At 42.2% G+C, this 27,156-nt stretch overlaps 1 protein-coding gene across 1 annotated transcript in view; it reads right to left on the minus strand.

Annotated features, from left to right (window-relative positions):
* Positions 1-17,751, minus strand: part of LOC307130424 (NXPE family member 3-like) — a gene marked incomplete at its 3' end in the record, with an annotated part of 42,542 nt that extends 24,791 nt beyond the window's left edge. The window contains exon 1 of the mRNA XM_079823390.1: positions 17,703-17,751. Coding sequence (XP_079679516.1) covers positions 17,703-17,714 — 12 coding nt within the window. The 5' untranslated portion in view covers positions 17,715-17,751. The remainder of the gene's footprint in view (positions 1-17,702) is intronic.
* Between the last annotated feature and the right edge of the window lie 9,405 nt (positions 17,752-27,156).

Below are 27,156 nucleotides of genomic sequence, written 5' to 3' on the forward strand. Positions count from 1 at the left end.
TTTGTTTCCTTGGTAGTTTGGTGAAAATATATAACTGGGAATATGAACTTTCTTTGTGTGAGACTCTGATTTATGTTTGTAATCGGTGGAAAAAGCAACAAATAGAAATTTTATTTTGACAAGAGGAAACTGTCAAAAACTGTCAGAAACTGTCTTGTCTGGCGCCCGAACTATGCATAGTTAACCTAGACGGTTTATATAAGTTTATTTGGGCCTGCCACCGTTACAATGGGCCTCCAGGAGAAGGTTAAGCAACAGTCGTCTACCGCTATGCCAAACGCTGAAATATTACTGCGTGACCAATTTGTTGAATTTGTTTTGGACCCGGCGTTGCATCGTGAACTTAAGCAATTGGTGCGCCGTCAACCATCATGTACTTTTTTGGACGTCCGTAGTGAAGCAATTCGGTGGGAGCGGGAAGGCATGCCAGGGGGTGCAAGGCTTCGAAGTCAGTCACTTCCAGTAACATTTGGGCTTCATTACGGGGTACAAGGGAAGTCGCAAGCAGATGTCAGTAGCCAAAGGTCTGAGTTTGATGAGTTAAGGGATATGTTAAAGCAGCAACAAGAGCAGTTAAGCCAACTCACGCAAGGGCTTTCCCAGTTACAGGGCTCTCGCTTGCGGAACCCTTCTCCCTGCCGTGATAATCAACATTATTTAGAGAAAAAATAGCCAAAATTAAAAAATCTCTGGAGGATATTCCTGAACATGTATTTAACCATAGCAAAAGTAAATTTCTTACTTAAAGTTTAGTTTTCATCTCTGTTTTTTGTGTTTATTTAAAATAAGACATCCGATATTACTTTAATCTTATATCTGTTATTTATCAGTTGAGATGGTTCTTTAATGCTGATCTAACCAGCAGAAGACACGAGCCGCGGTTTACATCCCAATTGCGCAGATGGGGTGTGTTGTAACACTGAGCCCCTATTAGAAATATGCCATTATATTCTATACTTTTATGAATTCTTTTGAGAAACCATGAGAAAAGGGTGAATAATGACTGAGAGTTAAGGTTCAGAAATTATTAATTATTATTATGTTTTGAACTATGTTGCTGTATATCTGTATTTAGCGATGTGTTTGTAGTCAAACTCAAAAATTATTTTATTTTATTTTAAAAAGTTAATAATTGTATTTTATTGAAAAAATATTTTAGTTTGTCTTGTATATTTGTTTTTATTATATCAGGTAACATTTGTAGCTGTTATTTGGTCATGTTATAATGTACCCCACCCATGGGGCATGTTGTCACATTTCACTTCCATTCTTTGAAGAAAAAAGTATACACTGTATTAATTAAACAAAACCAAATAATTGTACTAGACATGTGTGCAATTAATGTGGGAAAAAATAAATACTTTGAACCCCAAGTGGATTTACACAAACTGAGAAAGTCAAAAAGCGTTAGGTTGTGCCCCGCTCTCCCCTACATTATTATATTTATTTTAGTATTTAGTATCTTTAACTCACCTTTTAAGACAATGATCATGTGCATTTAGCCCCATCACTCGACAACAGCTTTTTTCATGACTTTTATTTTTTCCTCTGTAAAATTAGGTATCGGCAACAGCTAGGTAGAAACACTTTTGCGGCACAACTGAAGCGTGGTGTTGTGACGCTTCCCCTCATGTGTATGTTGATGGGCGTTCCTCAAGTTTACCGCTATGGGCGTGCGTTTGAGCCAGCGGGCAATGAAAAACAAAGGACCAGCGAGAGACTTCCCTCCGTCTCAATGGACTCTACTTCTATTGGATAGTCGCGTCGCGTTCAACCGATTAATTTGAATAAAGTTGAGCTTCGGTCAGCTTTTTTGATGCGCAGCATTTGTTCAAATGTAGCGCCACCTTCCCGGGAATTCTTTGCGGGCGCGTTAAAGTCACTTGAGGCGCGACAGAAGTGTTGCACCGACAAGTGGATAAGCACCTGAAGCCCATCTTTATGCAAATTAATCCGTTGAATGCGACGCAACTATCCAATAGAAGTAGAGCCCATGGAAGTCTCTCGCCGGTCCTTTGTTTTACATTCCCCGCTGGCTCAAACGCACGCCCATAGAATAGAGGTAAACTTGAGGAATGCCCATCAACATACACATGAGGTCAAGCGTCACAACACCACGCTTCAAGGTGCTGATCCACTTGTCCGTGCAACACTTCTGTCGCGCCGCACTCCACTTTATTCCTATGGGTGACGTCAAACGACTTTTACGCGTACGCAAAGCATTCCGGGAAGGCGGAATGAAACAAATGCCGCGCGTCAAAAAAGCTGACCGAAGCTCAACTTTATGCAAAGTTTATGGAAGTCTCTCGCCAGTCCTTTGTTTTTCATTCCCCGCTGGCTCAAACGCACGCCCATAGCGGTTAACTTGAGGAACGCCCATCAACATACACATGAGGGGAAGCGTCACAACACCACGCTTCAGTCGTGCTGCGAAAGTGGATCTGTATCGTTACCCATCATGCTTTTGATCAGCGCATTCGGTGGAGAGCAGGCTTGTTTGAGATGAGCAAAATCTGCGCAGAACCGATCACCGGTGATCAGCGCGAGATGCATGCTGGTTAGAAAATAAAAACTAATATATAATTAAAGTAAAAATGATGGATAAACACGTCTTTCGAATGGAAATAAATAACAAAAACTTTGGGTGTCTTGTTCATCATATTTATTTTCATATAAAAGCAAAATAACTTAAATTACATCCAGTTTATCAGCAACAAAGTGCAAGAGTGTGAATCCCGCGATATCCGCCTTTGATCTCGCAGGTTAGGGTTCTGATCCACTACGAGGAGAGAGAACTGTCCGTCTTGCCTGCACTTTTTTCACTCCTCCCCTCACTGCAGCCGCCTAGTTTCGGCTGAATTTCAGGTGAGGTGAGGCACATCTCAAACAAGCCTATCAACTGCGCTCGACTGCAAGTGCCTTAAACTGCAATTCATTGACTGGCTGCTAGGGACAGGCTCCAGAAGGGAGCAGAATCTCATTGAGCTCATGTTAAAATGCCCAACTTTACAGCAGAATAAAGCATGTTTACAGCCTGGTACAAATTGTGGTTTTGGTCTATACGGCTAATTTTGCCCTTCATGACAACTGTGAGGGGGTGAATTTTTTTATAACTCATTCGTTTACATTATATAAAGAATTAAAGTTCTGCATAATTAAGGGCGTAGCCACTTCGAGTGACAGGTGGATAGCCATTTATCTGCTGTCTGTTAGTCATCGCGTCACTTAAGCTCTGCCCACATCCTGCCTTTTTGCCCATTTTCTGTTATCCGGGAGTGACGCGCTGCCAAGATGGCAATGGCCAGCTCGACCCTACTTTGCGCTTCAAAACGGCTCATCAGAATCCTATGGGTGACGTCAAGGACACTACGTCCATATTTTTTTACAGTCAATCGCTGGTTCCCAAAGTGAAGGGCGCGTACTTCGAAGGCCGCATTTGAAGTGTGATTGCGTCATAGCGGCACTATGAAGGCTGTCCCAATGTGAAGGCTGCACCTCTGAAGGCCGCATTTGAAGTGTGATTGCGTCATAGCTGCACTACGAAGGGTATCCCAAAGTGAAGGCTGCACCTCTGAAGGCCATATTTGAAGAGTGATTGCATCACAGCGGCACTACGAAGGGTATCCCAATGTTAAAGCTGCACCTCTGAAGGCCGCATTTGAAGTGCGATTGCGTCATAGCGGCACAACGAAGGGTATCCCAATGTGAAGGCTGCACCTCTGAAGGCCGCATTTTAAGTGCGATTGCGTCATAGCGGCACTATGAAGGCTGTCCCAATGTGAAGGCTGCACCTCTGAAGGCCACATTTGAAGAGCAATTGCGTCACAGCGGCACTACGAAGGGTATCCCAAAGTGAAGGCTGCACCTCTGAAGGCCATATTTGAAGAGCGATTGCATCACAGCGGCACTACGAAGGGTATCCCAATGTGAAGGCTGAATCTCTGAAGGTCACATTTGAAGAGCGATTGCGTCACAGCGGCACTACGAAGGGTATCCCAATGTGAAGGCTGCACCTCTGAAGGCCACATTTGAAGTGCGATTGCGTCATAGCGGCACTATGAAGGCTGTCCCAATGTGAAGGCTGCACCTCTGAAGGCCACATTTGAAGAGCAATTGCGTCACAGCGGCACTACGAAGGGTATCCCAATGTGAAGGCTGCACCTCTGAAGGCCACATTTGAAGTGTGATTGCGTCAAAGCTGCACTACGAAGGGTATCCCAATGTGAAGGCTGCACCTCTGAAGGCCCCATTTGAAGTGTGATTGCATCATAGTGGCACTACGAAGGCTGTCCCAATGTGAAGGCTGCACCTTGAAGACCGCATTTGAAGTGCGATTGCGTCATAACTGCACTACGAAGGGTATCCCAATGTGAAGGCTGCACCTCTGAAGGCCACATTTGAAGTGTGATTGCGTCATAGCTGCACTACGAAGGGTATCCCAATGTGAAGGCTGCACCTCTGAAGGCCGCATTTGAAGTGTGATTGCGTCATAGCTGCACTACGAAGGGTATCCCAATGTGAAGGCTGCACCTCTGAAGGCCACATTTGAAGAGCGATTGCGTCACAGCGGCACTACGAAGGGTATCCCAATGTGAAGGCTGCACCTCTGAAGGCCACATTTGAAGAGCGATTGTGTCATAGCGGCACTATGAAGGCTGTCCCAATGTGAAGGCTGCACCTCTGAAGGCCGCATTTGAAGTGTGATTGCGTCATAGCGGCACTATGAAGGCTGTCCCAATGTGAAGGCTGCACCTCTGAAGGCCGCATTTGAAGTGTGATTGCGTCATAACTGCACTACGAAGGGTATCCCAATGTGAAGGCTGCACCTCTGAAGGCCGCATTTGAAGTGTGATTGCGTCATAGTGGCACTACGAAGGGTAAATCATAACACTACTGAGTGTGTTCATTTTGTTGTTTTAGGTTAGAAGCCAAGTGGAAGAATTGCCATCGGACTAACCCCACAGCTGACAACCAGAGATGCGCGCGCGCACACACAGCTGCCTGTGCGTTTGCAAACACACACACGGGGACGTGGAAAGAGCACATCACCTTTACAACTATTAAAATAAATATACTTTGTTCCTTATAATTCATACATGTCTGTTTTCTTTGGTTTGCCGAAATATAAAATAAAATGCTGCTAAAGGGAAAGTCCCCTAAACGTCCCGAATGGCCGCTGGACGTCCTGTGAACGTCCTTATGAACGTCAGGAGGACGTCTTTGAGGACGTTCCGTGGGACCTCAAGAGGACCCTACACATGGACGTCCAGGGGACAATCGCTGAGGCCATTTAGGGGACGTTCTGGGGACCTTTTTTTGTTAGCTGGGTAGATCTTTTAAATGATGTATAGTTTGTCACTTGTAATTACTTACATCTGACAGTCATTTAAGCTAATTTAAACAAATAAAGCTTAAGGACGAATGCGCCCTCAATCCGCTTAAGAGGTGTAATGTAATACCATTGTTATCTACTATACTTACCTCTGCACCGTGTAAAAGTGAGTACTGAACATGTTTAGGTGTATTGTGTTTATAGTGTTCATGGGTTTAGAGAAGGTAGCTTTAAAGATCGTGTATATATATCGTGTCTAGTCAGTGTCATGACTCATGAATATGCATTAATGCTTGCACTTTGAGACATTATATTTGGTACTGAGTTAAGGAAACTGACGCTAGTAGAGTAAAAGAGCGCTCATTATGTTATGAGTGAGTGTACACGCTACAGAGAGTGCTCCTGATCTAACCTGTCATTTTCATATCTTCAAACAGAAAAACAGAAATAAATGTGTTGCAGAAAGGAAGAGCACCGCCTCATTCTTGAAGTGTAACATTTCATTAATTTGATTGACAGCTGTGTTTTAGGGAATTAGGTGTCAGGCTGTCTCATGCATGTCATGCTGTAACAGACTCAGGCCTCTTACCATGTTCACTCCTACTGAGGGTACTACTACTACACACCACCAGAGGCACCAGGGTGCTTCAGGAGGTGGCATATACCCAGGTGGGTAGTAGAGTTAGCCAGATTTGTTGGACAGAGGAAGCATGGCTTACCTGCTGTGTGGCCACAAACTACTTTGAGTCCTGATTGGGAAACTTTGGATTTAAGCTCAGTCAAAAAGGACTCTTTGGTGACCCTAGCATTCACACCACTTTTTGAGATTGCTTGGAGTGCAATTTATTGTCTGTGTAGGTTCTTTGCCTTGTGGATCTCTTGGATCTTAAGCACAAAGGATCGTAAGGAATACCTGCACGTTTACCATCATCTACGTTTTCACCAACTGGTCTCTTGCATCTGTGGACTATATGCTATAAGGTTTTTTTTACATCCTGAACACTGTTGTGTCCATCTTAGGCTGGCTGGTTTCTCACCAACCAAAACTTGCAAAGACTGGTATTTATACCCAAGCCTGATACTTCTACAGTTGTTCTCTCTTGTATGGTCATTGTGTGTTTTGTTTTTCAGTATCCATTGTGGGATAATTTGTTTGGTTTGTTTATGTTTTGTGTTTTTTTGTGTTTAGATAAAGTTGCAAGAACACATGTTTATTACCTGACTGTTTTGTGTGATTTATACCTGGTTATATTATGTCTATGAAGCAATAGTTTGTTGCTGGTTCCCTTCCCTAAAAATCAGACTTATAGCAGTCTTAAACTTAAAATAGTTAAGGCAGTTATAGAATGGCGCCCGAACAGGGACCAGCAAACTTATACATTTGCATCTATTAACCAGTGTTTATTTTAACCCAGTATGGCCAATCATATTGCTTCAGATGGGGATGAGTCAGCACCCAGACTGGATTTTGCATCAGAGCCATTCACCTTACAGAGAGAGCCTCTCAAGGAGCTGATTAGCACGTTTAGCGAACTGTACATTGACTCTGAGGAAGAGGAAGAAAGGATCAGGGATAACATTCCTGATGACGACAACATTCTGAATGACTTCGATCTTCCACCGCCACCTCCCACAGAAACAGATGAAGCACCAGGTCACACCTCATTTACATCAGTTACAGCATTAATAGAAAGGCTGACAGAAATAATTACTTCGTTGGAAGGTCGCTTAACAGAATGCGCTCAAGGGATGAGTGATTGTGTTCCATATGCTGAATTTGAGTCTAAGTGCAAGGCGAGCGAAGAAAGAATAAAATACCGTATGGAACGGGAATGTGACAGAACTAAGAAACAGTTGGAGCTCTTAGATAACTTAGATCTCTTATTCCATCCATTTCTACGCCGGTTCACCGTGATCAAAGCCCTTTAGTAACACATCCTGTTGTCAAACCCAGAGACCAAACGTATAGCCACTTGCCAGTTTCCGAAAGCCAGAGCTCAATGCAACATAATCCACCTGTGAAACTCGACTTTCCTAGTTTTAGTAATAACCAGGAAGAAGATCCAGTCGTATTCATTGAAAGATGCGAGGAATATTTTGCTGTTCGCCCCCTCAGTGAGTGTGAGATAATGGCTTCACTAACAGCTGTATTAAAAGGTACCGCAAAAGACTGGTGGCTGGCTGAACGGAGAAATGTTCAAAATTGGAAACAGTTTAAAGAAACTTTCTTGCTCTCATTCTTAAGTGAAGATTATGAGGGGGTTGCTGCAAGGAAATTACTTGAGAGGAAACAAGGTGCGAAGGAGAGCATCAGAGATTTTGCTTTCCAATATAGAGCCTTATGTTTGAGTTGGAAGAGTGAAATGCCTGAGAAGGAAGTGGTCCAAGCAAATTGCAACCCACGTCTTGCAAGTTTGCTAAGAGGAACTGTTAAAGAAGTTGGAGAGTTGGTTAGAATTGGGACACAGATAGAAAGAGATTTCGATGAGTCCAAGAGATATTGGAGTCTTGTCAACGTTGAGGAGCAAAGGAAGAAACTTCAATCTTCTCAAGATCTTCAACGTAAACCTCCTCATGCTAATACCAGAGTAGTCCAATCCAATGTGCAATTTGATTTAAACACAGTCACCATTCCCATCGTCCTACAAGACAGATACTTCAAGGCTATGGTTGATACTGGCAGCACCTTGTCCCTCATCCAAAAATCCTTGTGGAAACAGCTATGCAAAGAGGAACAATTCCAGTCAAGTAAAGGGCAGTCGTTCCTGCTTGCCAACGGACAGCGGCAGACAGCCATTGGTAAGGTGGAATGGAGTTGTGAGATCCAGGGGCAACATATGAAACTCATACTGTTTATCCTGAATGATGCAGACTTAACTGTACCGATCATCCTAGGTATGGATTTTCTGCTTGCTTTGGGAATAAAGTTAGATTTTCAAAAAGCACAGTGCAGTTTGCCTACAAAAGAAGGGACTGCTGAAGGGAACACTTCCCCATTCCTAACCAATGAATGCCATTCAACTGTAAACTTTTATCTTGCTTTACCCACCCCTACAATATCTGATGAAACGCTACAATCCATCTACCAACTCGCACAACAAGCTGACATGGGTGAAAAGTTTAAGGGACAACTGGAAGATTTAATGTTAGAATGGCCATCAGTTTGCACACACGAGATTGGACAGTCAAGTCTGGTAAAACACCGCATTATCACTACAAATGATGTGCCAGTAAGAAAACGTGCTTACAAGGTTTCAGTAGACAAGCAAATATTTATTGATTCAGAAGTTAAGGACTTGTTAGCCAAAGAGATAATTCGACCATCCATTTCCCCTTGGGCTTCACCAGTGGTGGTAGTCCCAAAAAAGATGGAAGTTCAAGACTTTGTGTTGACTACCGAGGTCTTAATGCCAAGACATACCTGGATGCCTACCCAATGCCCCAGATCAAGGATATCTTAGAGTCGCTGCATGGAGCAGCGGTGTTTAGCACTCTGGATTTGAAAAGTGGATATTGGCAGGTGGATATGGAGAAGGACAGTATCCAGAAAACTGCTTTTGTCACATCAACAGGGCTCTATGAATTTTTACGGCTTCCTTTTGGGCTGAAAAATGCAGCTGCATCCTGTCAGAGATTAATGGAGCATGTATTAAGAAAGCTCAAAGGCAAGTGCTGTTTCATATACATTGACGATGTGGTGGTGTTTTCACAGAATGAGAAGGAACATCTTCAACACCTTAGCCAAGTTTTCCATTGCTTTCATGATGCAGGTCTCACCCTCAACCTAAAAAAATGTAATCTCATCCAGCGATCACTATCGTTTTTAGGACACATTGTTTCAGGTGATGGTATAAAAACTGATCCATCCAAAGTAGCAGCAGTCAATTCATTCTCTACACCTCAATCACTTAAGGATGTTCAACGTTTCTTAGGTTTAGCAGGCTGGTATCATCGTTTTATACCACATTTCTCTGATAAAGCTGCCCCCTTACATGCACTGAAGCAGAAAAATTCCATGTGGTTTTGGAAGGAGCAATGCCAACATTCATTTGACATCATTAAAAAAGATCTGACACAAGCCCCAGTCTTGATACCACCTGACTTTGATAAACCGTTCAAAGTTCAAACTGACGCCAGTGAGCTTGGTTTGGGTGCTGTACTTACACAGGAGTCAGAGGGAGAAGAGCATGTGATAGCATACTCTTCTAGACTGTTACGAGGACCCGAGAAGGCTTACTCCGTTTCAGAAAAGGAGTGTCTGGCTGTGGTGTGGGCCGTCGAGAAGTGGAGGCCATATCTCGAGGGTCATCCATTTGAAGTGGTTACAGATCATGCAGCATTGACCTGTGTTTTTCAACACCCAAAACCATCTTCACGACTAATACGCTGGACTATACGTTTACAAGGGTTCCACTTTACCGTCAAATATAGAAAAGGACAGTGTAATGTTGTACCGGATGTGTTATCCAGAACCCAAAATAATCTCACCTCATCTGATATAATTGCTGTAGTGAAGGCCACAGCACTTGCCACTGACATTCCGGTAGATCTTACTCAAGTTGGCATCGCTCAACAGAATGATGTAGAACTTCAGGAGTTAATTGGTAAAGCACAGTCACAGACTGTTCAAGATATATCTCGAGTGCATTATGTTCTACAAAATGGATTTCTATTTCGCAGTGTACCCAACGGACAGAAAGGACAGACAGGACAGAAGTTGCAATTAGTAATTCCAGCAAGGTACCGTGAAGAATTCTTACGCTACGCGCATGACAATCCACACAGCGGTCATCTGGGGAGGTTAAAGACACTTCTTCGACTTCTAGATGTAGGATATTGGCCTTGCTTGAGAGTGGACATGTGGAAAGTTCGGAGGACGTCTCCATTTATAACGTTCGCTGGCGGATGTTCGGAGGACATCTACATTTGGTCCGCTTAACGTTCGCTGCCGGACGTTCCCAGGACATTTGTCTAGGCCAGTTTACGAACGTCTATTTCGTCCCTCACCTGCCATTTCCATATGGGATAGCAACACTTGCAAAATCCAGTCGCCCATATGCATTGCCTTTTATCATCAGACCTGACACAACTCAGACAAACGAAAAATTTAACTAAAATAAACCTGTATTGGATTTAAAAGGGGATTTGTTTATTTCTTAAAATCCCTTAAATTAACTGTGAAAATGGAAAGTATGCAAAAAAAAAAAAATATATATATATATATATATATATATATATATATATATATATATATATATATATATATATATATATATATATATATATATTTTGTAGATTAACATTTTAGTGCAAGTAAACTAGCCTAAAAATATGATTTGAATGAATTGTAGGTCAATGTTACAAATAACTTTCCTCTTACACTTACCAGTATCACTATCATCAAATCGCGAGTTTGTTTTCAGCAGTAATTTAAACATCAAAACAGGATACCCTTCAATAATATAATTAAACATAGGTTACAATTTATTATGTATTACACATGCATGAAGAAAATAAGGTTGAATCTCCGGAGCTCTAAAAGAATGAATCGACTTCAACTAATGAATGCAGCCAAAGAAAACGTGAAGAATGAAAAAACACATTGCTGGAAAGAAAGTGGAAATAACAGGTAAGAAAAATAACATTTTCCTGTTTTACCTGGTCAGGTGAAGGCGGTTTTATTCAAGAAAAGTTATTTTAGGAAAAATATTTTACTGCTTAATTTTTAGCGCACATAGCTCAAATAAAAAAATTTAAAAAATGTTTGTGTTGTTGCCGTTGAAACCGTCTATAGCCACACTGGGAGACCTGCCCGAGTGACGTCATTCTTTAAAGGTACGCGCAGCATGTATCCATTGCAACGCTTAGCTGCGTAGAGACAGTTAACGGTCCTGCCGGATTTCCTCAGAGGCGGCTTTGAGTTTTCTCTTTCGTCGGTAGAAAAAGTATTTATAATTTTTGATTAGTAGACATTAGCTACCATAACCATTGTTAATCTTGTAATGTTTAAAATATGAAAATTTTACCTTTTTAAAACTTTTGCTGAAGTTTTCCATCGTGTAGTAGCCTACAGCTGTTAACCATTATGCTAGCACTTCGAAGCTATAACTTATGTTAAGCTGAAATGAGACGACATTATCTGATATTGACAAATATAGGGATTAAATATCGAACTTTATACAGTAAATATACTGAGTAAAAAGACAAAGCCCAAATTGGGACAACCGTTATCTTCCAATATGCGCTGAATATAGTATTAGGCTAATTTGGACCATGGTCTAACGAAATCAAAATAGTCAACAGTCTTTTTTTTTTCAATGGACAAACTATGATACTAGACATAAAATCATAACACTACTGAGTGTGTTAATTTTGTTGTTTTAGGTTAGAAGCCAAGTGGAAGAATTGCCATCGGACTAACCCCACAGCTGACAACCAGAGATGCGCGCGCACACACACACACACACACACGCGCCCGCGCGCACACACGCACACGCGCCCGCGCGCACACACAGCTGCCTGTGCGTTTGCAAACACGGAAAGAGCACATCACCTTTACAACTATTAAAATAAATATACTTTGTTCCCTTTCGAAAGGGAACTCGCGCTGCGTCAGCTGACGCTACGGGGAACGCCTCCAGCGTGACAGGTGCCTGAAATCACAATTACAAAACGTCAATCCTATTGACCGGCGCAAGCCTACGACGTCATCAAGGTGCAACCAGGAAGTATAAAAGGGCGCCTTGCCAACATGACAGTATCTTTTCGTCTTCAGGGACTGTTTGCCGATTTCACGTAAAGCGTCAAAGAAAGTTACAATCGAGAGAATGAAGTGTGCTCAGAAGCAACGCCACTTCCGCAGATGTGTGGACCCGTGTACCAGGTATCTTACACCTGAGGATACACACACACACACTCTGTGTTTACTGTCTGGGTGAGGACCATGCACGGGAAGTTCTCGAGGGAGCTTCCTGTGCAAACTGCGAGCGTTTTGGATGAAGAGGTTGGTGAGTCAGCTGAGGCTGAAACCTCACATCCATCCTGTCCCATGTACGGGGAGCTGGTGGATGTAATGGAGCGCGCTGCAGGTAGACTGCAGCTGCCGTGGCAGCGCGCGAGGAGAGAGGTTGTGCGTCCAAATCGTTTGGATGACCGGTTTCTCTCCGCTCATGACCGCCCAGCTCCCGGGAGTCTTCCATTTCTTCCAGATCTCCATCAACAGATCTCGAAGGGATGGAAGAAGCCTTATTCAGCCTGCATCCATCGGCATCAGCGAGCTTACTTCGCTGATGTCGAGGGACTGGCTGAGGCTGGATATGTGTCGTTGCCGCCCGTGGACGAGACCGGGTGTCCCTGGCCCGTCACGGTCTGAGGACTGGAGACGGGACCAGCGAACCAGCGTCGCCTCTCGAGCGCCCCCTCCGTGGAGGACTGGTGCGCAGAGAAGGTGGGACACCCGCAACAAGAAGAGGAAGGAAGCCAGTGCTGGTAACCGGAACCAGCGCAGGCAGCGGACTCCGCCTCCCAGGGTGCGCAGATGAGCGCTGCCTTTTTTCCTTCCTCCTGTGCTTTCCCCTGGGCGTTGTTTATTTAAGGGGTGATAATATTTCTTTCCCGAGCCCTGGGTAGATCTAGTGCAGGTTTAGCACCGCACCACTTGGCCTAGGCTTTGCTAAGGATTGGGGGGCGCTTCCTTTAAAAGCAGGTATGTCGCCCTAGGCCTGTCTTTAAGTATAAGAACAGTGCTTGTTTTTCAGCATCCTTGATTCAGCCTCCTCTTATTACAGAGTAGTCCGGCCAAGGCCCGCCCCCTTCTCTGCGTTCTGGGGTTATTTAGTAATGCAGTGTAGGTGTTGCAGCAGGGATAGCGACCTTGCCAGTGGTCGTGGGGCTGGGCTGAGCGTCTTTCGCTGTGTGCGTCTAAGACTTTAGTTTTGCTGTGCCCCGCCTTTCAGAGCTGGTGTGGCCGCCACCTTCTGGCGGCCCCCGGCCTCATCCTGGAGGATGGTACGGCCGGTGGGTTACATTTTTGTATGATGTGTTTTACCCTCTGCTCTATGTCCTCTGCTCCACCTTCTTTAGGGCTCGGGTCGAGCTGAACATCGCAACCTTTTGCATGGCGGTTTGATCGAATGCTCCCCTGAGGCCTGAGCATTACCAATGGCTGACGTCCTTGCACGAACGGCAGACCGCTGTATAAGAAAGTAAGGCGGCCGCCCTGAAGCTGGTGACATAAGTTGTACTCCCCTCGCTTTAGAGGGTTCCTAAGCATTTGTTTGCTGAGTGCACTGCTGTTGGCAATGTGATTAGGTTCATGTCTGTAGGCACTGCTCTGTGAGACTGCGCTATCGCGGAGGCCCTTTAGCCTCTGGGATGGAGCCAGCCCCAGGTGCGGGCGTGTGAAGGCCAGCTGGTTGTGAGTAGCCACCTTGGGCAGTCTGGGCAGCAGACTCCAGGAGGGAGTCTCGACGTTGCGACTGTAAATCATCGACGTCAAACTTCAGTGACAATCTCTTCAACTAGTAGGCCTCTTTGGCCTCCTTGGGGATGAGTCCCCAGGTGATATCTGGATGTCCAGTTCTTCTTCAGCAGCAGACAGCTACCGTCAGCCTGGGTGCAGCAGCCAGTCTTCTGTCCACGGCAGGGTTCATAGAACCTGCATACCTCTTATTTAGAGATGAGGGGTAGGTTCCCGTTTTTGGGTCACCTTGGCTCAGGTGGTGGGCCCCTCCAGGCCCCCCTGAGAGCTTGCTCTGAATAGCGGGCCACACTGCGGGCCACACTACCACACACTGCCTGAGGCGTCAGTCCCTCGACGGCTGGCATGAGCTGCTTGTAGGTGGAAGGCGTTACCAGGCCTCCCTAAGGGCCTGCTGTGGGCTAAGCAGGCTCACTTGACCTCCTCTGAGGAGGTGTTCCCGGGCTCCAGGTGGCCGAGGTCCCTGGAGGCTAGCACTTTCTGCCATCAGGTCGTAGGCACCGGGCCTCCCTGAGATCGTTCCCCGGTCCCCAGTTTCGGTGACACGTGGTAGCAGGGGTTGCTAACAGGTAGCAAGCGGCACGGGCTTCCCTGGGGGATTCGCTATTGGATTGTAGGCCTCACCTGGCCTCCTCTAAGGGCATGTTCCAGTTTCACAGTCACTAGATGAGTCTAGTCACTGTGAAAAAGCTATCTCTAGCGCACCTATTGTCAGGTGGTAGGCCTAACTAAGCCTCCCTGGAGGAACGCCCAACGACTAAACAGGTGGTAGGCCTCACTAGGCCTCCCTGACAGAGCGAGTCCCTGTTCTCCCAGCTACCTCGAGGGCTAGCTCGACTGCGGTCAGGTGGTAGGCCTGCTAGGCCTCCCTGAGGGCGAGCTCCGCGGTTTGGACACGCGAGCAGTCGGCACAGGTTACCAGGTGGAGGCCCCTTCTGGCCTCCCTGGGGGACGAGTTACCTAGGATGGAACACATAACTGGCTTTACGCTGACAGCTGGTGGTCACCTGCATACCCTAGCATGACGAGACGACGCTGTTACTATGCGGTCCCTACAGGAAGGGACTCTCATAGATCGCCTACAGCATGGTTACCTACCAGGCAGGCTTGGAAGCTCCTCTCAAGTGAGAGTCTTCTGTGAGCTTATAGCCGCTTGGCACTGATCCATCGGTTGTAGGCCCCTCGAGGCCTCCCAGCTAGGATCAGCCTGTAGGCCTGTTCGGCCTCCTGAGCACGTTTTAGCAACGCTAAAAGCTAGCAAGGGTTAGAAAGCACTTCGCTGAGCGCTGCTCTCCAGGATAACCCGTCTCTGAGGTCCGGCTGGTGGAGGACACTGTCTTTTTGCAGTACCCTAGCAGGATGTCTCTCCGGAGGCAAGTACCAGAGGCTCTGTACTTAAACAGACAGGGGTTGGCCGAACTGATGTGTCCCACATAGATGTCGCTAGGTCAGGCCTCCCTGGTGGCATTTGGTGAATTCTTCCGGAATAGTGACTGGCACGGGTTCCCTCGGGTCCCCCTGCCACGTTCCCTTAAAGGAACCCCTTCTGTCGAATGGGCTGGTTCCAGGCCTTCGAGCGGCCAGGGTAGGACTTCATATGGTATGCGAAGGTTGCTTCTCAGGTTTATAGCTTGGGCTTTGACCGTAGGGAGCGCTGTCACTGACAGCCTAATGTGACCAGAAGGGGAGTGGTTCAGGCATTTCAGTTGAATTTGTTTGTCCTGACAGTTGTCACTGCCAGTGGGCATGCACTCCTTTCGGCATGGCGGCGTTGGTATATTGTTCCCCGTAGCGTCAGGGAACGTTTCGAAAGGGAACGTCTCTGGTTACGTATGTAACCTATGTTCCCTGAGAACAGGGAACGAGACACTGCGTCGCTTTGCCATGCCTCAAGGCTTGCCTGCCAAACAGTCCCTTCAGACGTTTAAATACTGTCATGTTGGCAAGGCGCCCTTTTATACTTCCTGGTTGCACCTTGATGACGTCGTAGGCTGTCGCCGGTCAATAGGATTGACGTTTTGTAATTATGATTTCAGGCACCTGTCACGCTGGAGGCGTTCCCCGTAGCGTCAGCTGATGCAGCGTCTCGTTCCCTGTTCTCAGGGAACATAGGTTACATACGTAACCAGAGACATTCCTTACAATTCATACGTGTCTGTTTTCTTTGGTTTGCCGAAATGTAAAATAAAATGCTGCTAAAGGGAAAGTCCCCTAAACGTCCCGAATGGCCGCTGGATGTCCTGTGAACGTCCTTATAAACGTCAGGAGGACGTCTTGAGGACGTTCGCGGGATCTCAAGAGGACCCTACACATGGACGTCCAGGGGACAATCGCTGAGGCCATTTAGGGGACGTTCTGCGGACCTTTTTTTGTTAGCTGGGTAGATCTTTTAAATGATGTATAGTTTGTCACTTGTAATTACTTACATCTGACAGTCATTTGAGCTCATTTAAACAAATAAAGCTTAAGGACGAATGCGCCCTCAATCCGGTTAAGAGGTGTAATGTAATACCATTGTTATCTACTATACTTACCTCTGCACCGTGTAAAAGTGAGTACTGAACATGTTTAGGTGTATTGTGTTTAAAGTGTTCGTGGGTTTAGAGAAGGTAGCTTTAAAGATTGTGTATATATCTCGTGTCTAGTCAGTGTCATCATGAATATGCATTAATGCTTGCACTTTGAGACATTATATTTGATACTGAGTTAAGGAAACTGACGCTAGTAGAGTAAAAGAGCGCTCAGTATGTTTTGAGTGAGTGTACAAGCTACAGAGAGTGCTCCTGATCTAACCTGTCATTTTCATATCTTCAAAGAGGAAAACAGAAATAAATGTGTTGCAGAAAGGAAGAGCACCGCCTCATTCGTGAAGTGTAACATTTCTTTCATTTGATTGACAGCTGTGTTTTAGGGAATGTTTATAGGCTGTCTCATGCATGTATTGCGGCTTGCGCCTGTGAGTTCATGAATTGTGTTTACCTATTCACTTAGCCTATCATTTGCAGTTGTGTGTGATAGATAAACAGCAGCGATGCACATTTCTATAAACAGGACTTTTAAAAAAACTTGCATTAACGCGGGAGAGAATCCATCCATCAGGCCGCAAATAACGGTAAGACTTTTCAATTCCAAGTGCAGGTTTATTATATAAAGTCAGGATACATTATAGTGTAGGGGTAAGGTGCATGGCACTAAGCTTTGACGCAATTCAACCTGAGGTTGAATTCGCTGTGCTTCCTTTTCTCATCACATATCAGATAGGAAAGCCGTTTATTTTCAATTAAAAATTAAGAAAATATTCGAAAAGTAGAAAGAAAGTGTCGTTTTTTGTCACTTTTGCCCAGGCCCGACCCCGACCAAAAATAAAATATTTATCTATCCATGCCAATACACACACCTCCACGATTCTGAAACCTCAATATGAATATACAGGAGAAATGAAGGCCCACAAAGTTGCGGGGCAGGGGAGGAGGCGGTTTAGTAGGTATAACATCCCATCTCAAATCTCTCCACATTTAATCCCTGAGAACTAGAAATGCATACACACAATAATAATACTAATACTAATAATAATATGCTTTCAATGCATCTTTCTGACATCTACAATTTGGAAAATATTATAGCCATAGACAACATTGAGAAGTTCAGAATCATTTATAGTACCCTACAATAACAATAACCTGCCACACCTGTAAGTCTACATAGGCTACTTCATAAATGTTAGCATATATCATGGAGGATATTGTTCTCAAATGAATTTACACAATTTTACTGAATCCGCATTGTACCCAATATTTTGTATGCTATTTAGTTTGATTAAGCATCATTGATTTTAATTTGAAGAATTAAGGAGGCATTTTTAAAAGATGCAGTTGTGATAAATGAACTTACCAGACAACACATGATTACCAGTAGACACAGACCGATAAAAATCTTCCGTAATGATCTTTCCCTGTAAACTGTAAAAGCATTATGTCATCACAGTGCATTCCTTGTCATGAACAAACTGCATTTGCATTTTCTATTAGCCTATACAATACCTAAATATAGCTACACATTTGTAACTTAAAAATATATGACCCATTTAATGCTAATGATTCATATTTATTATTAAATAGCACTAATAATAATAATAATAAATATAGCTGCAAGCAGCCATTAACGGGGCCAAGCGCAACAGAAGCAAACAAGGAAGATAGCAGCAGACCAACTGAAAAAATGAGTAAAGACATTTGAAGCAAAACCGTTAAAACACCACATTAAAACATTGAGTTGTACAGTGCCAATGTCATGTTTTGTTCTATTATAGCGCCACCAAGAGGCACAATCCTACAATTTTTTTTATGTGTCATCGGGGTGAGCCCATACACGTGTGTGTCAATTTTGGTGAAAATATCTCATTTCGTTTTGGAGTTATAGACATTTATATGAAAAAACATGTAAAAAATGACTGACACTTGACTTTGATTGGATTTTACTACCCCTTACTATCAATATTTTGACATTTGGGCAGTAGCATATAACTATCGACCTATGTTTACGATTTTCTGGCGCTGGTTTCGTCTCGATCGGACTAGCGGTTTCGAAGATATCAGCTAACGTTTTTTAAGTGCTAAATTACCGCGCTGCACAAACCATACGCCGAAACCTGGCAAGTTTGGTATCGTTGGACTTGGCAAGGATTCAGGAGACAAAAAAAGTTAGTCCCATGAAAATAAGTCAACCCCACTTAAAGTTATAGGCGTTTGAAAAAAAAAATTATCCACTAGGTGGCGCTGTTTTGAAACTTGTCAGGCTACTTCAGAACATCGTGCTGATGACCCATACCGAGTTTCGTAACAATCCGTTCATGCGTTCATAAAATACAGCATTTTAGAACATAATTCAAAATGGCCGACAGTCAAAATGGCCGATATGGTAAAATTGGATATCAGACGACTCGGCATGCCGTCCTGAATCTAACGAGATTACTTTTATGATTTTTGGACAAATAGTTCAGAAGTTATAAGCAAAAATAGCCATTTTTCGTATCTCCGGACCAGTAGGTGGCGCTGCGACGAAACGCTGCATGTTGCCTCAAGTTATGCTTGTGATGACTTGTACCAAGTTTGGTTTGAATACGATAAAGCGTTGCGGAGATATTGGCTTAAGTGTGTTTTTTCAAGCATTACGTAAAATTTGTTTGCGTGTAAATCAAAAACGATTTAACAAATCAACTTGAATTCCATGTTTTTTTGTCAACACTGTTTGGAGATGATCTGGTTCAATTTTCGTGTAAATCGGACCAACGGCCTAGGAGGAGTTCGAAAAAGTTGGGTTTCGGTTAATTCAAAATGGCGGGTACATTGTAATGATGTAAATGACGTCATAGGGTGCGATCGAATCGGTTTAAACCAATAAATCGAAAGAAAAAAAGATTTTGTTTCTAGCTCTTATGGTTCAAAAGTTATTAGCAAAAACATGAGTCAAACTTTGGACAGGTGGTGGCGCTAGAGAGATTGATTTAGAGACTCCAAAATTGGTGTGGGTACTATTGGTAATAACCTCTATCAGTGTACCAAATTTCACAACTTTCCCGCAAGCGGTTCTATGGGCTGCCATAGACTTCCATGGCGGAATAATAATAATAAGAAATCTAACGATTACAATAGGTGCCTCCGCACCTTCGGTGCTTGGCCCCTAATAATAAGATTGAAGTAATGTTTTTAAGTAAACCAACAATGTAAAATTGCAAGAGATATGCCTGTGGCCTATGATACAAAATTAACATTCAACAAACACAAATATTTTCCCCCAAACAAATAATATTTGACATATAGAGATGGGCCTATATTAAAACTTTTTTTTTTACAGTGGTTGATAGCATATCAAATTACCAAAGGTTCACTGATATTATTACAATAATGTAAAAAAAAGGGATTTGGCCTTTTTCTTGTTTTGTTTCTTTTTTTATTTGTATTAAATGTTAAAGCAGCTTATGTGCTAATAAGAGTTTTACTGCTATTGTGTCCTTATATCTTATTAATATGTGGGACATTAATTGTTGTGTACTATAAGCTATACTTAGACTATAAAGAAAGATGTGCCATTCTGTTGTTTGAAATGGACAATTTTAATATAATAATTGTTTGCTGATCATTTTGCTGACCCAATTCATTATTAAGCCATAAATTATATTATATTTATATGTTATTTTTATATTATTTCCATGAAAAAACAAATGCCAAGAAGTATTAAAAATAACTTACAGTATTGTTCCCGAGTTTGGAGCACCATTTTGAGAAGATATGCAATTGTAAAAGTAGCCTGATAGTCCAAGGGAGTTTTTCTTAAATGGTTAGTCTGCGTGTTAACGACACTGTTACTGCTTGGCTCATGAATATTCATTAGTTCACATGACCCTGATGATTTGTTGATATAGAGAGGCTGGTACTGCCACATTCAAATAATTTTTTCCACCCTACAGGATTGGGGAGGTTCATTTTAAAAAGTATTTCACTACAGATTACAAAATACATGCTTTAAAAATGTATTTGTAATGAAGGGGCAGGTCAGTTACCTGTGTCTCTTCTTTTATACACCTATCCTTCTCAATGTTTCTTTTTACTATTTCCCTAACCTGAATAATCAAGGATAATGAATCTATGTATCTCTTTCTCTGCTTTCATATATTGAGTTTAAAGATGATTGTAAATCTGTGTGATTTCATACTTCTATATATTTAGTTTAAAAGATGATTTTGTAGTTTTAAATCTAGTCTCTTCAGCTGCTTGGGTTGACCTCCTGCCAGGATGCATGGCTCTCTCTGGTGAAGGATAGCTGTGGCTGTATCGCTGTTTGGGTATTGGGTGTTCTCTTGATAAACGGTCAGAGATGAGGAGAGATGAGGAGGCAAGAGCTGGCATTCCACCAGTCAGAAGCGGAAGAAAGCAGGGGGACTTTCAGACCGGGTTTCTGTCTGTTCTTGGACAGTTTGTCCAGTCGTTCAAGAAGTAGCCACAATGACCAGCCGCTTGAATGAAGCATTTGCACTACCACATTTGTACTTTATATATTGTACGTGTTGGCACAGCTCTTGGACAGGTTACTGAAAAATACACTTTTTTTTATTAAGTTGTTTTCACATTTTATTTTTTCATTTTATTGTTCTAGTAATTTATTTGTTTATTTGTGCACACTTATTTTAATTTTGTAAGAACTAATCTGTCTAAAATAAAGTCAAATGTGTAAAATGTCACTGTGTCTTTAATTTCCACATTCTAACTATATAACCACATTCTAATTGTATTCATATAGTGTAGGAAGCAAATAAAAGGGCTGCTGCTCGCAAGTCTTTCTGAATATGCACATAAACATATCTAGAAAACCCAAATATTATATTTTTAAATGTATAACTATGTGAATGTAGTATAATAACTTAAAACCACAACTTAAGTGAAGCCATAAGTGTGGTCCTGCTTCATTTCAAATTTGAGGAAGAAGTCTCTAAAATTATGCATTTAATGAAGCATATTGTAATACTAGTCATGTGACTTTTTTTGTGAATGTTAAGAGATGTTATTGTGATAAAAAATAAAATACTTGCAGTCTAGTACCTAATCTTTCAACCGCTTAATTCAGTCTATTGTTTTCATTCAATTAACTTTTCACACATCTGTCATGACTGAAACCTCATTATCCTTTTATAGAAAATGTTTTGTTTTGGAATTGAGCTATTACAACACATTCAGATTTTGGATTGCCCATCATCCCATTTTGCATTAAAATGGTCAAACCAGGTGAAAGTGCACGTTTAAATAAGCAGTGTTGGTAATGTGTGTACATAATCAGCAAAAGCAGCGCTGCTTGCATCACCTACACTTGTTATTGTTGCAGACAGTATCGCTCAAAAGTGATTAATGTCCGTCGGTAACTGGGAGGAGCAGCCGCGCGCATTCTCACGTCACCGGACTAATTTGCCTAATCTCCCCGGTACTTTAGACCGCGGTGGAAACGCAGATTGTAGCAGGTCTGGGGGAGAAAAAGTTCCTGGGAAAAAAGTTCCTGGTACAAATAGTTCCGGGTAATTTCGGTGGAAACGCGGCTTACATCAACTCATGGCTTGTTAATGTATGACTATGTCATGACTTTACTTGAGGGGGCACATCATGATTAATTCATTATTAACTAACCATACACCGACATCAACTCATGGCTTGTTAATGTATGACTATGTCATGACTTTACTTGAGGGGGCACATCATGATTAATTCATTATTAACTAACCATACACCGACATCAACTCATGGCTTGTTAATGCATCATTGTGTCATGACTTTACTTGAGGGGGCACATCATGATTAATTCACTGTTAACTACTTACCAAATTCAGCTCATGATTTATCATAAACTTACTATCAAATACACATGTAACTAGTATAACTAGTATTCAGCCCAGTTAAGAGAATGGAGGTACAGTATCATCACGGCCTGTTTCTGGGTGGAGAGAGAACTGGATCCCAGCAGACGATCCCTCACTTCCTGACTTTACTGCATGTTTCCTGTTTGGTTATTTTTTGGGAACTGATTTCTCAGGAACTGTTATAAGTCACAGTAGGTTTAGTTTGATGGGAAAGAGAATGTCACAAAACAGACTGAGACCTTTTGAGATAAAATATAGCAGATTTAGTATTTTCTATGTTTGATAAGGGTGACAAGTAATGAAAAACTATTCCTGTAGCTTTCAGTAATATTTATGATGAAGCTTCTGATAAAAAATGGTTTAAATTATGACAATAATACATTTTAAAATGTATTTCAAAGTCAAAATATTTGTTATTCATTCTTAGAAAACCTGTTTGATTTAGTTTACCCATACATGTTAATTAATGCATTAATTATCAAACATGTACTAACATGTATTAATGCTGCTGTTATTCATGCATGAATCATTATGACTCCTGTCTTAGTTCATGATAGCTCTTCATTTGTTCATGATTAGTTCATATCTTCACTAATCATGAGTTAATGTTGAATTAACTATTAATTCATGTATTAATACATGATTATTCATGTACTGTTATTGCAAAGTGTTACCAAGTTGCCTTTTATAACACTAATAATGTGTGTGTGTGTGTGTGGTTTTCTGTGGACTAACAGCTGAAGTGTGAACTTGTTGCATTCAGCTCAAATAAACTGTTGTTCTCATCATAATGCAACACTTGTGAAGCTCTGCGTGTGTCACTTGGGCCCTGCATGGGCAACCCAAATTGGGCTCGGATAAATTTGTCCATCAGCTCCTCATGGGCCCTGTGTATGTTAACCCATAGGGGCACATGATGGGTCCATGGTGGGCTCTAAGTGGGGCTCCATTTATTCATTTATTTAAAGGTCCCATGGCATGAAATTTTCATTTTATGAGGTTTTTCAACATTAATATGAGTTCCCCTAGCCTGAATATTGTCCCCAAGTGGATAGAAATGTTGATCGGTGTAAACTCGAGTTCTGGCTGTCTTTCTCTGCCTTTGAGAAAATGACAGGCCAGACGAGCCAATCCTGAAGTCTCCTGGTTTGACGTCCAAGCGTCCACTTGGGGATCGGTTACCTCCCTTTCCTCCGCCCAGAGAATCTGGCACGCCCATGCAAACGCTCCAGAGGATTATGGGTCACCCCCCCCTTAACCCTCAGGAACTGTTCAACGAGGCTGTCCTTACTCAGGCAAAAAACATTCTAAATGACAGTTCCCATGTTTTGTGCAGCGAATACTCGCAGATGCCCTCAGGGAGAAGATACAGGGTCTCCTTATGTAAATACAACCGGTTCAAACATTCTTTTGTCCCAGTGTCAGTTAAGCTCATTAATGAGCAAATGTAGGGAGGTTTTTTATCAGAACTGTAACATGTACCAGCATCTTTTTAAATTCGTACCAGTATTTTTAATATGTATAGCATTTGTAGTGTGTGTTCGAATGTGTATCAGTACTGTATTGCGCACCGCACTTTAACATGCACCAGCACTTTACTGTGCATTGCATTTTAAATGTGTAATTGTATTTGCAATGTACTTCAAGCTTGATCCTCTTGCACTTTGGTCCCCATCTGGTTGCCAGTTATGTACCCTCTCCTTTGTTGGATGTTTTATGTTTTATGTTGTCTATATGTTTTATGTCTGCCTATGCAGCAGTACCCTGTCTCTAAACCAAATTTCTCCCAAGGGAGACAAATAAATGAACTTGACTTGACTTGACTTGAGATCATTACTTGTGAACGAGTGAACGCTGGCAGTTTCTCAGTGTTTGGTCTTTTTTCAGTTCCTTCTGATCTGTGATCAGTGATTTCTTATGTATAGCTAATTATTTATTATTCGTGCACACTCAGCGGCTTCTCTCTCTCCCGACAGAAAGGTGTTTACTATCTTGTGAGTCAGTGTTTTTGTACGTCCTCGTCGCGTCTATCTGTTCTTAAATGTGCATACAGTCGTTTCTGCTCAACATCAGCAGAGTAACATCTTTAGAGATAAACCTCACACACACCGAAGCTCGGCCTTCAACATCCCCGACCCCCAGTACTGCATCTGGCCCACAGCGGAGGCACCAAACGCGGGTGAGATTAAGCAGACGGGGGGTAAGCGTGAGCATATTCGGGCTAGCCAGCTATCCCCACAATAAACTGGATTACATTCGATTACTGCTGTTGTGTCTTTCTTTGCGCTGTGTACTCAATGCGCGTCACTGACGCTTTTCATATGATAGGAAAATATCTAAAAATAATGCTATTATCAACACTTACTCGTAACTCGTTCATCTCGACAGCTGTAATGGTACTTTGCATGTGTTACAAAGTTGGTAGAATAATGATGAAGACGGACTCGGTGTGACTGGGACTCGTGTTTATTCAGAACTCTCAGATACAAACACAATAAACTCGCGCTGACTGACAGCGCTCTCATAACTCAGTAGTTACTATAAATAACTTTGTTAGCAATCGCTCCGTCTCCGTGATGTCCGGTTCGCGAACAAATCATTCTTTTGAATCGGTTCTTTTTAGTGAACCGAATCAGTTCACCAAATCGGACTGAATCGTTCTAAACGGTTTGCGTCTCCAGTCAGCGCTGCTCCATAATTTACTAAAGTTACTAACTTTCTGACATGAGTGACAGTCCCTCCGACTAAAAATAGACTAATAACCTGTAGTATATGCCGTAACTACAACTGTCACTGAACTGAGACGTACTGAGAACTGATGTGAAGTGAACTCAGGTCCATCCGTCTCTCTGGCAGCAGCTCGTGCCTCGTAGACCTCGTTAAACCACACCCCCTCCGCTCATTTAAAATGCAAAGATGTCAGCCAATCACAACAGTGGGCGTTTTTACTGAAGTCTCACAGCAGACACGCCTCTTGAAGCAGGGCATTCAGCCACAGGGCAAACAGCAGTATAGAAAAAATGCCTTTTATTTCTAAATTATGACATATGTAAAAATCATACTAACAATATAATTACACCTCAGGAAACATTATAAAATAATAGAAAAATGCCATGCCATGGGACCTTTAAAGATTCCAGTGAGTCAAATAATGAGCTAAGTATACAAAATGTAATGTTTACGTTGTATTATAATAGGTTATAATGTTTTTATAAACCTGCCTCCATATTCACAAAACATTTTTATCTTACTAGTAGGAGTGGCAGTAAAAGTTCTTAGTTAAGAGTTTCCTCTTAGTTAATCATTAAAAGGAGCACTTTTGATAGAGACTGACCACTGCAGACCGGGAACAGCCCACAAGAGCTGCAGTTTTGGAGATGCTCTGACCCAGTCGTCTAGCCGTCACAATCTGGCCCTTGTCAAACTCGCTCAAATCCTTACGCTTGCCCATTTTTCCTGCTTCTAACACATCAACTCTGAGGACAACATGTTCACTTGCTGCCTAATATATCCCACACACTAACAGGAGATCATCAGTGTTACTCACCGGTCATAATGTTATGCCTGATCGGTGTATATTTGTTTACTGTTAGCTGGTTTACTGTTAGCTGATAAACTCCTGTCAGAAGTGCGAGTGGTAAAAACGGTCTCATTTCTCAGTGTCATATATTTAGTGAGCAAGTCTCATTTGATCGCCAGATTCTTCAATACCACTAGTGATATTGAAGTGGAATTTAAACATGGTCTGGATGAATTGAAGGAAGGGTATCAAAACCGTCAATGGAACAGTAGGTTTACCAGCAGTATGCATAATTAAAATATATCACATAATTAAACATGGAAATACACAATTGGACAATTGCCATTATAAAATTGTTTGTATCAGTTGTTTTAAATGCAAATCATTATTGAATTCTTATGTTTCAATCAGATTACTTAGAGAATGAGATTTACAGAAAAAGAGATTTAAAATCTTTAGCTTAACTTTGGCACTCATCTTCTGCGCATTTGATGTACAGGCGGAGTCACACTCAATGATGCAGGTCTGACTGAGAATTGTTTACTTAATTTATAGAAATGCCTGCATCCCAGATCTAAGTCTTTAGATATATTTTATTGTCATTAGTCATATGTTGGAAACTAGGGGCCCTTCCAGTTTTCAACAATGCTAAGGACTGGACATATTAAACATTTTGTCCATCAGTTTACTGATCAATTAATTGTCCATTAATTAATGTGTGACAAAGCCATGCACATGTTTTATGCATCTTGCAGTGTTTACATACAGGAAGTTGACATGGCTGTAAGCCGTAAAATTGTTCAAACCAAAATAAAAAGGTAATTATGAAAATAAAATTGTTCAAACCAAATAAAAAGGGAATTATGAAAATAATTTATTTTGTCCTGTATGTATGAAGATTAATAGTGTATGATAAATTTGCATTATGTGTATGATTTTTGCCTGGATAGTCCCATGATCTATGCCAGGAAAAATGTGTTGTGCGGTGATAGAATTAAGGATGTGTGTTGTGTATGGATGTGTATAGGAGATGGGTGGTGTCTATCCTACCATAATCTGTGTTGTATAATTTTATTCCAGTTTTTATACTGGGAAGCCATGTAACTATGTGTGCTGTGAGGTGTGAATGGCTTCATGAAGTCTCTTCCCACCCATCTCCAAGATGTTAAGTTGTGTGTGTGTCCTGACTTCAGACACAGTGGAATCTGGATCTGAAGGGTGGCAGCCATTCACCTGAAAGGAAAACAAGCACAGAGCGAAATACAGTTTAATCTTGAACCTTTACACAAATTTAATTAAGATAGATGATGCTATCTTATTTTTTCTTTACTGGTCTTAGCCAGATAGTGGTTGTAGATGGCTTTAACCTGTTACGGTTTTATGCCATTAGGAGAACATTTGTTGTAGTTTACAAAGACATGTAT

This window comes from Gobio gobio, assembly GCF_949357685.1.
Source record: "Gobio gobio genome assembly, chromosome: 8".
NCBI lineage: Eukaryota > Metazoa > Chordata > Actinopteri > Cypriniformes > Gobionidae > Gobio > Gobio gobio.